This window comes from Thunnus maccoyii, chromosome 13 (genome assembly GCF_910596095.1).
Source record: "Thunnus maccoyii chromosome 13, fThuMac1.1, whole genome shotgun sequence".
Taxonomy (NCBI): Eukaryota; Metazoa; Chordata; class Actinopteri; order Scombriformes; family Scombridae; genus Thunnus; species Thunnus maccoyii.
This window is the reverse complement of record NC_056545.1, coordinates 14169902-14180287: the sequence shown is the minus strand read 5'-3', so window position 1 is coordinate 14180287 and position 10386 is coordinate 14169902. Positions and strand designations below refer to the sequence as shown.

Below are 10386 nucleotides of genomic sequence, written 5' to 3'. Positions count from 1 at the left end.
ACATCGCCATCGTATCTCTCAGTTCCAGTAGTGTTGCAAGGTGTTGGCTCTGCAGGTTATTAATAATACCATTTCTCTGTGGTTCCCTGCTTCAGAGGCTTTGGAGAGAACTAAACTATTACTTTCCATCAGGGATCACTATTATTCAAACAACTGCCAAATCACCCACATTTTTAGAAAAGCATTTATGTTTATTTTTTCTTTAAAAGACCCTGTAGAACAGTAATCCTTTTTGAATGCACATTCTGTGATGCAAGCTACAAATTAATGTCAGTATAATTCTTGCAATACAACACTTTGTGTTACATTTTATGAATGAATCGTGCTATTGGAAATCTATATAGAAATACAGAAAATATAAATCATCTTGAAAAGGAACTCAACTGAGCTCTAGTGGGAGAAAAAGGCACCATGCATTAAAAATTTCTCCCAGCTTTGGGTTGTGACACTATGTGCATATGTGTGAACTGTCTGAGACTCCAAAGCCATGATAGTTTCACCACCATGTAAAACTCCCCTCCCCTCCCCTCCCTCTCTGTCACTCACACAGATAGGCCTACATATATTAGTCCACATTTAAAGGTCAGTGTCACAACACAGGAAATACATAAATGAATCCCCTCTATACATGAGCCACAGGTGTTTCTTTGGTTGAATGTATCTTTCACTTCCCCGCTCTGTGTTTCTGCCTTAAGGGTGAGTGTAACATTTATTGTACTATTCGTCTTTTTAAAACATTTACTAGGAACAATGCACATAAGTAAGCTGTGTTTAAATGCCATGGGTCAAAACAAAAAAACTTTGAATTCTTGTGTGTGAGCTTATGTTTGTCATCCACACGTCTGCAAATGAAAGTCATTTATTTCTGATATCTGTCTACATACTTTTTACAAGATGTCAGTCCATTCGGGTATGCTTGTGCATTTGTGTTAAGTGTATGCATTCATTCACATCTATTTTATGCTCGACATTCATGTTCATGCACCCTGATGTGTATCTGCCCTGTCTGCATTTGCTGTATTAGCGGGGGGGGGGGGGCAGAGTAAAGTCTCAGACAGAAGACAGCTACAAGACTTATCTCTGTCACACAGCTTCTGGCCGAGCCATCCGACTGCTGGTTTATCTGCTCCGACACACACACTCTCGCTGGGGAAGTGTCACCCCCCACACCCTCCTACCCCCAGCCCCACCCCCACCCCCCTGACTCCCTGCTCACCCTCTCCTTCTCTTGCCTCACCCCTCTCTGGATGCCAGGAGCTTCTAGTTATGGAGCAGACAACAGTCACACACCAGTAAGTGTTTCTTTGTCCCATCTGGTACACAGTGTTGTCACCAGTGAGCACGATGGAATTACAGCAAATGGCTCACTTATCTTATTCTACTTTTTCATGTTGCTGTGTTTCCTCTTAATCTTTTTCTTCTTCTATGTCTCTATGATTAATAATAACACAAATGAAACAGGAGCATTTAATCTATTGTTGCTGCAGAGCTCGCTATGGTGCTCCTTGCTACTTTTTTTTATACTTATTTTGATTTTACCTTCACTGCATTTTGTGGTGATTAAAATGTTGCTAAAGGCCCAAATCAGATGAATGCAAAAGTAAATGCTGTAACACATGCAGTATTTTACCAGTGGTAGGATAGTAGGATGAATTAGTGTAATTGTGGTGGTGTGCTGCCGACCAGCTGCGTATAAAACATGCTGCTCTAGGAAAAGGAAATTAGCTTAGAGAATGAAATGAATTAAATCCCTGACTAAATCCGTAGACTAATTGAATCTGAGACTATTTATTTTAATATTAAGCCTGCAGTTGAGTATCAGTGGCATGCTAGAGGCTTGATAAGCCCTGGTGAATTTATCAACCGTGTATCTAAAAGATAGATTCATTACAAATCTAATTTCAGACCCAGACTATCCAACACTTCAGCATCAAAGATTCAAGAAGAGGAAGTGGGGGGCTTCACCACAGGAAGTGAGGAGAACTGGAGGTTAAACAATGCCCCTGCCGCAAGAGACCCAATACTCACACAGCCTGGCCTCGGCATCACCACGACAACCATCACCACCATCACACAGACGGGAGGAGACTGGAGCACTGGCCTGTTTGACATCTGTGGAGACAAGACCACATGTAACATGAACACACAGCTAGAAATTCTTAAAAGTACAGGGCTGTCAAACATATATCAGAATTTAAGGCTGTCTTAGTCTTCAAATTTTAACTTTATTTTTCTACAAAATTGATTTTGTGTAAATAATCGAGAAAAAAATGGAATTGGATTTGACTGAGATGAAATTGTTTATTTTCAAGGGGAATGATTGCTTCTGTCACAAACTCTCACACGTTGTGCTGACCTGTGCCTGTGATTGCAGGTATTCTCGGGGCTCTGCTGCCATGCTGTTTAGAACTGAGTTTAGCTCACCAGTATGGCGAGTGTATGTGTATGCCCTTCCTGCCGGGATCCACCTTTGCCATGCGAGTGGGAATCAGGGAAAGGTACAAGATACAAGTGAGTGTGTGTATTCACATATAAAATTTACCAATTTATCAGTGGGAGATGAAGATTTCTGTTGCTGTTAAAGCTTCCTTGAACACAAAAACATGTAGACTTTTCAAACTGGTTCCTGCTCACATTAGCATCATCACACATATATAACGTAACTTGAAAAACTTACTCTACAACCAATGCAAAACCAATGGCTACCAAGAAAGTAGAACAATAACAGAAACTTTAACTTGCCTGAGTTAATGTGCCGTATCTCTGTTCCTGTTTTTATGTGTTTTCATTGATGTGTTCCTGCTGCATTCTTGTCTTGTCTGCATATGTGCTTCTGCTTGTGTGCATATTTATCCACAGGGCAGTGTGTGTGAGGATTGGACCACGGTGTACTGCTGTTACCCACTGGCTGTATGTCAGATGATGAGAGAGATGAAGCGGAGGATGAAGACTCAGACGTATCATGTGTCCACTGCCCTTGAGTGCTCCTGAAGAAACTGAAGACAGTAAATGAGGCCTGTCCTTCTATGATTCAGTGCAGACCAGAGGATCAGCTGAGATCACTGGCATGAATAGTATGAAGAATCAATACCATATAATGCTTGAACTTACCTTTCATGCCCCTGGGGACACACTGGATAATAAATCAAGCCTATCCTACAACATTCAAAGAAGACTGCAAGGACGAAGTTTGATTAATAGCGTAAACAGCAAAAAGAAGCAGAGCTGCAAAGTCTGAACCAACTTAACACTGCCTTGGAGGACTTCTGCTTAGAAACGATATTATGAATACACTTGTAGAGGCAAAAAACTCATCAGATACATTTTGTATTGGATGAAAAGCAGGTGGCTAGAGGCACGCTTATTTGGTTTCAGTAGCTATCACTATCAGCAACATCACTAGACATCTGGTATAAGAGTCTGTCAGACACCAGAAACTTTTACAGCCAACTTTCTAAATATGTTTACATGCATTCCAGTCTTAACCCAATAAAGGCAATTCTTCACTACTGTAACTGTAACATAAGCAGTTTTACCTTAATCGGAATCCATCATAATCAAAGTCATTAAAGCCGCTTTAATACATATAGAATTTAGTTGAACATTTTGAGTCCTTGGAGAATGTTAACATCTTTATTTGATATATTTAAAAGGTCAGTTCACACAAATTCCAAAACAATATATTTTCCCACTACCGCAATCTCGGCATGTTCTATTTTGCTCTTTCATTTGTCTAGTTTTTGAGATATTAACCTCAGAAACTTTGGCAGCCACCTCACTATAATGGAGGTGAATTGAATTTTGTTTGTGCTTCTCAAAACAATGAAAACTTATTGAAATACTCAGCAGCAAAAAAACAATGTCCCTTCTTCGATAGAAAGTGGCACCTTTGAAGTAAGTGAGAAATCTTTGTGTGATATGGGAGAGCTGACTCTTTGATTTTGTCTTGCATGCCAAAGGTCACCAGACACATTAGCGTACTCTGTCTCTCTCAGACATGAGGGGAAGATGAAGTGAAGAAACATAAAGCGTTCTAGACCTTGGGGCACAAATTGTGCAATGGGGGCATAACTCAATATTAGGGACAATATCTATAAAATCAGACTAATAAATCTCATTTCCAAGGCACATTTAATACTACTTATGTAAAGCCAGAGAAGCACATAAAAACAGCATGCTAGGTCAGGTCAGCAATGCTTTTGAGAGTTGTTTTATTTATTTCAGAGTGTGGGTTGAAACAAGTCCACGAGTTCATTCGGTATGGAGAACCACCTGTCTGAAAAACCCAACATACAGGCCACTGTGTAGCTCTGATTACAGTCAACAGTTCAAGTACAGTCTGAAGATAATAAAGCCTATTTCCATATTTCTGTCACTGTTTGATCCTTCTATACCTTGGCTCAACCTCAGGCATTCAATCATATTATTAATCCAATTCCTGATTGCTGTGGTTCCCAGAACTTGAAATGCCAACCAGCAAGAACATTGTGGATATGAAAATGTTATTTATACAGAAAGCAGATGGGTCCTCAAAGGGCAAATATGTAATTTGTTACTCTTACGGATGTGGTCACCCCCCCACACACACCTGGCAGCTGCAGAGAAAATGGGTTTGGTGTCAAAAAAGAGAGAGCTGTGAATTATAAAATCAAATCATGTTACACATACAGTACATTTCATGGAACTAATCTGATGTACATGGGATGAAAATAAATATTTTTAAAACCCTGCAATTCTTCAGAAGTGTACACTTATCTGATTATTTGCTCATGTTGTTGTTGACTAATGAGTATCAGAATGATGGAATAATGCCAGCTTGTTCAAAGATGATCCACATTTGTCAGTAAAGATAAATTATTTCAGATTATCGTCCTTGCAACATACAATTAAGCACAATAGTGTGCATGATATTTCTGTCTATAAATGCTTATAAAATAACTTTGTTTTGCATTATGGGTGGGTTCATCCACCAATTTATGTCCCAAAATGTCCCAATTTATTTTTTATTTTTTGCAAATTCACTAATTCCAATCCCAGCTGAAAAACATAAAAAAAGAAAAATATGTTCACATTTGTGTAGACTAAATTATAGTATATTGGCATAGAATCAAATCATACTTATTAAACTACCCAGTATATATAAGGTACAATAGCTACCAGTCCTCACCTATGTGTTGAAGTAACAATCCTTAAACACTTCTCTAAGTTTCACATTGGCTGTGACTTGAACTCAAAATGGTCCCTGTGATAATAGTGTCAGCGATATCTTACTTATGTCTGCATTAGGCTCCAGTGTCTCCTAAGCAGCCTTGGGTGGATAAATCCTTCTTCAGCTCCACTACTCTCTGTCTACTGGGGGATGTTAGTGAGCAAGATCTGCCTCGAGCAGAGCTGCCTTCAGGCACTGTAGTAACATCTTTCCCCCCCTGTGCAATGGCCAGATGTAAATGCTTCAGCATATCTGGACTGAGTCGGTCAATTGGAAATATATTTGCTTTGCAAATCAAATACACCCTTAAACTGCACTCCGTACTCTTTTAAACTTTATATCTACATTTACACAGACTTTCTTTAATTTTGGACCTATTAGTTGCAGTTCTTAACTGCTATTTGCCATTACAAAGCATTTCACCACAGCTTTCCTCTGGCTAACCTGAATTATGTGATAAACAAGCAATATGTAATACGTGCTAAGTCAAAGTAATTTCTAGTTTTAAAGAGTCAGTTCACCTAAATTACAAAAAACATGTTCTACCTCCTACCTGAAGTGGTAACTATTTGTGCAGGGTTTGATATTTCTGCCTCCAACCCAATCCAATGAAGATGAACTTTATTTTTGGTGCTCAGAGCATTAAAAGATTACCCAAAAATTCAACATTTCTTTAAAGAATGAGTGCCTTTTTTACACTGGATACTACATTGCTAAACAGTTTCATTTGAACTACATTTTATTTTAAAAAAAATAGTCCCTATGAGTCCCTATCAGTGAGATCTGTGGATGATCCAGAGTAACAAGGAAACTGTTTCTGTAGGGAGATATTGATGATGATTTTTTTAAATGTCAAAATTCCTGTCACCTGCATTGCATTACCATGAACATTGTATCCACACTCACACACACACACACACACACACACACACACACACACACACACAGCCTTGCCTTACGTCATCGCTACCGGTTACACCTCCATGTCTGAACCGTTGGGGGGCAGTCTTGTCGCAGATCTGAGTCTCTGCTGTCTGTTTTCTATTCCTGAAGCTGCTCAGTGGGGTGGAATCAGTCTCAAGTGCTGATCCAGGGTCAGATTTGGGATTTCCACAGCCGTTGTAGAGGTCAAGATTTGGAACAGTGAAGCCCATCTTAAGTCAGCAGTCGGACAGGGACCATAAAACGTCTCTGCTGAATGTTCTTTCCTGCTGTTTCAGCATGAAGACGACTATCTCCACAGATGCATCAGGTGTAGAGAACAGGCTGTTATCAACAACAGCCCCTCGGTGAGGCGTGTGTTTGTGTGTGTGAGTGGGTGTGAAAATGTGTGTGTATGTATGTGAGTGATGTATGCAGATGTATTTAGAAAGGCTCATCCCGTGATTGTGCTCATTGCACGCTGTTACTCGTAAAGAGAAATCACCACTAAGCAGATAAAATACAAAACACAGCACTGGGAAAAATAGATCATACCCTCCCAAGTTGCACACATACCACAACTGAATAACAACAAGCTGTGTTTTCCCAAACTATGCACTGACATTTCTGGAATATATTTGTATGTATTTCACCTCTCTCCCTTCCCTCCATGACCCCTTTCCTTCAATCACCTCATCTCTTCTCCTTCCTTCACTTAACCTTTTATTCGTGGCCCCCTTTTATTCATTTCTCTTCTTCTTCCTCTCTTTCTGACCTCTGCTGGTGTGTGTTTGTGACAAAGAAGAGCGTAGGAAATAGAGGAAAAAGAGAAGTGTAGAGAGACCTGCTAAGCTGGAGCAGTCGTCCCCCTGGTGATACTTCTATCCAGGACAACAAGCACCACCTGGGGTTTACATAACACACACACACACACACATACACACATATATATATAGATGGAAGCTTGGAATTTGTTGGCACCGCTCTGCTCCTCAGACTAAGCAGGCAGTTTTTCTGAAGACTTTTTTCTGAAGACAGACAGGAGGGGGATTTCATTGTAGGAATGATTTGACTTCAAAAACCACTGTCATACATAGGGATTATAATACTAGAGATTTGCCTGCTTTTGTAGTTTTTGTTCCTCAGCAGGACTTTTCTTCTATGCTAAAGAATTTATCCTTAAATTCCTTGCGAGACAAGAAAAGGGAGGATCATTTTTTTCTTGATAAAAGCTGTGTGTCCTTTGAGGTCACTAAACAGTGGTAGCTGCCAGAACTAGAAAACATGGCAGATGTCTTTTTTTCCCTCTTGTGTTAATTCAAATAAACAAATATGGGCTGTGTGTACAATTTGGTCATTGAACATACTGAAGTATATGGTTATTATTTTAGAAAACAATATCAAACCGGTAGCAGTAGAATTCAGTACCAGCAATACATTACTTACATATTAATATAAATAAGTATTGGTCGCTTATATTAAATTTGGACACTTGATCTGAAGATGAAGAATTAATTAGTACATCATAACTGAATACAGTTTATATGTAACTAAGCAGAAACACCAAATAGAGAAAGGATTTAACTTCAAAGTAACTTAATCACAATTACAAAGGCATAGGCATGTGGAATTAAGTGAAATTCCAATTAGAGGTACGTGTCAACTTCAAACAAGTCTGATGTGACCACATTTATATGTGAGCTGAAGCAACATGAGGCAAGTAACAGAGGTCACAAAAGGTCAAATAGTTTAGGTTTCTTGCAGAAAAAATATATTTATGAGAAAGGTCAGGACTAATGCGTCACAAAAAAGCTCATTTTCAGATTAGTTTCTTAACACCTGATCTTTTCTTCTTGCAAAAAGATGCACAATTTGATGAAATGGTATGTCCTTAGGCACGGATGCCTAAAGGGCCTCCTTCCACTGTGACTCTGTGGTCACATTTTTGATTTCTCCCTGCAGACTCGGTGGACCCATATTGCATGATGTCAGTGCAGAGCACTAAACGTCCAGCAGAAAACCTGCGGGGATAAACACTCCCTTTGATGGTGTCATGTTGGTTTCTTGTGACAACTTCAAAGTGAATGTTTAGGTCATCCCTTTAGCTTGCCAGAAGGACTTTTTGCCCTTTCACTATGCAATGAAAAAACCTTAATAACAGTCACTTTGCACAGAGGCTCTTGCTTCTTTAATCCCTAGGGGGAGCTTGGTGGGCCCATTCAGGAATCCATTTAGGTAGATGTTCCCATTCTCCAGGGCTGATAATACCCACACACACACTAATGAACAATTCAAGCATGGTTTTAAAAACCACACTGGTGACCGGATGACCCTGATGAAACAAGCTGATTGCATTGGTCAAACAATAAAGTTGTTCTATATACTACAAGTGTTGCTGGAGGTTTGACCTCTTTGACTTCTTTCCCTTCTCCGTGCACCATGGAAGTGGGTGAAGTTGTGCCAGAAACCCCTATTCTGGTTTTAAAACCACACAGTGGTGTCAGGTGTTCTTCATAACTTCTCCAGTCATCAGATGTAAAGAATAATTTATATTTAAAAGGTTTTTTAAATAGATTTCTTCTTCTTTCATTCCTTAAAGCCCTAGATTTTGGGGCCTATGAGAATGGTCCCATATCCCACTAGACACAGATCAAAATTGGTGTGATATCAAACCAAGTGGACTGAAGCTGTCTGCAAGGCTCCTTTATACATCATATATTTCAGTGTAGTCTTCTTTAAACGAATAGTTTGCGTCTCCCAAAATGCTGAACTGTTTCTGATAGAAACCACACATTTGTCTTTTTAATACTTGTTGATCACCCTAATTCCATAAAACTTTATAATAAAGTATTTCTGGATATAACATGTAATGTATATACATTATAAACTTAAGCAATTAGTAATTCCTTATCATGTTTTAGAATTTGTTTGCCACTGTTTTGCAACTGTTGAATTGATTTGACAGAAAATACCACCCACACAATATTTCAAAAGGTTGCTAAAGCTTTTGTTGCCACGATATAATATAAAAGTAGGCTATGTGTTTGAAAACTTGCAGCATTTTTGTTTATTTATTGTCACAAATCTTTTCATTTTTGCTGTATCTATTCATCATATTTGCATAGGAAACAGGACCCCCCAGAAAAATGGAAAAATGGTGCAAAAAAAAAACCTTTATTGTTGCACCACATAATACAGCACAGTGTAGCAGACATTGTCAGTGTAGACAAGACCTAACGTTGTCCCAGGGGATGTACTGCTCATTATCCACTCTATTTCCTGCTGGCTGATGTGACATAGGAGGGGAGATGGCATGCAGTCCTGACAGAATGACGCTTCACTTTAAGCTCATGGGGCTTGTATCCTGTAATATCTCAGTGCAGCCAGTGGGCAACAGTAGAAGACTGCTTGCTGGAAAAGGTCAAGTTCACTGTGACTTGGAAAAAATAAAGGTTTAAAAACAACTCCGCCAGTCAAAAATGTAAGCCAGGACCAGAAAGTGACATCTTGCTTATTTTGGCTAGCAAGTCAGCATAGTGTCCATGGGAATGTCAGTCTAAATATTCTAGAGGGTATTATTAGATTTTACAGGAATTCTGGCTCCATTGTTTATTCAAAAATAACAACACATTTTCATAACTAATCCATATCAATCCATACACTGTAATAAATTACTTCAAAAATACAGCCAAATTCTAACAGTAATGTAGCCTACAGTCTGATGCTTTTTTGGAGCCAAGAATGACAGCAGGCTACCATAAAATTTGGTAGAAATGGTACAATGCAGTATTTTTATTTTTGCAGTAGTAATGGGGTGAGCCACATGCAACAATCCATGTTCAATCATCATTCATCTTCCTTTCCTTGAATCCAACAAAAAGGTCAATAAAATAATACTGATTCATTAAAATTACATCTGTGATTCTGGTTATTCAATTTGTGAGCTAGCTTTAACTTATGCTAACTTGGTATAATCCTGGCAAGCTACCAGCTGCAGGTCTAGTTTTGTTTGTGTCTAGTTTTGACTGCATTTTGAGTAGTCGGTTAACATCGCCTAATATCAACATTAACAGCCTAATTTTTTTTTTTTTTTGCATAGTTGGCTAATTAAAGTAGTGGTGTTGTATTTTGTTTCAGCCTTTCATATAAATTAAGGATTAAATCTGAGAGGGGAAGGAAGGCCAGCCATGGAAAGATGGACAAGCAAGATGGTCCAAAGACCTGGTGTATTTTGAGTGGCACTTCATAAAGGTTGG

At 39.0% G+C, this 10386-nt stretch overlaps 1 protein-coding gene across 1 annotated transcript; it reads left to right on the top strand.

Moving 5' to 3' along the window:
• The first annotated feature begins 1228 nt into the window (after positions 1 to 1228).
• Positions 1229 to 4632, top strand: plac8l1 (PLAC8 like 1). The gene is made up of 4 exons (XM_042431907.1): positions 1229 to 1292; positions 1906 to 2132; positions 2375 to 2511; positions 2860 to 4632. The coding sequence occupies exons 1-4, from the start codon at positions 1267 to 1269 to the stop codon at positions 2989 to 2991; spliced, it is 522 nt and encodes a 173-aa protein (XP_042287841.1). The 5' UTR covers positions 1229 to 1266; the 3' UTR covers positions 2992 to 4632.
• The last annotated feature ends 5754 nt before the right edge of the window (positions 4633 to 10386 follow it).

Bases quoted from the DNA above. Each gene is read 5' to 3' on its own strand.
- plac8l1 (XM_042431907.1), top strand. From the start codon at position 1,267: ATGGAGCAGACAACAGTCACACACCA. The intron at 1,293-1,905 runs GTAAGTGTTTCT...ATCTAATTTCAG, and splicing joins CAGACAACAGTCACACACCA to ACCCAGACTATCCAACACTT. The intron at 2,512-2,859 runs GTGAGTGTGTGT...ATTTATCCACAG, and splicing joins GGGAAAGGTACAAGATACAA to GGCAGTGTGTGTGAGGATTG.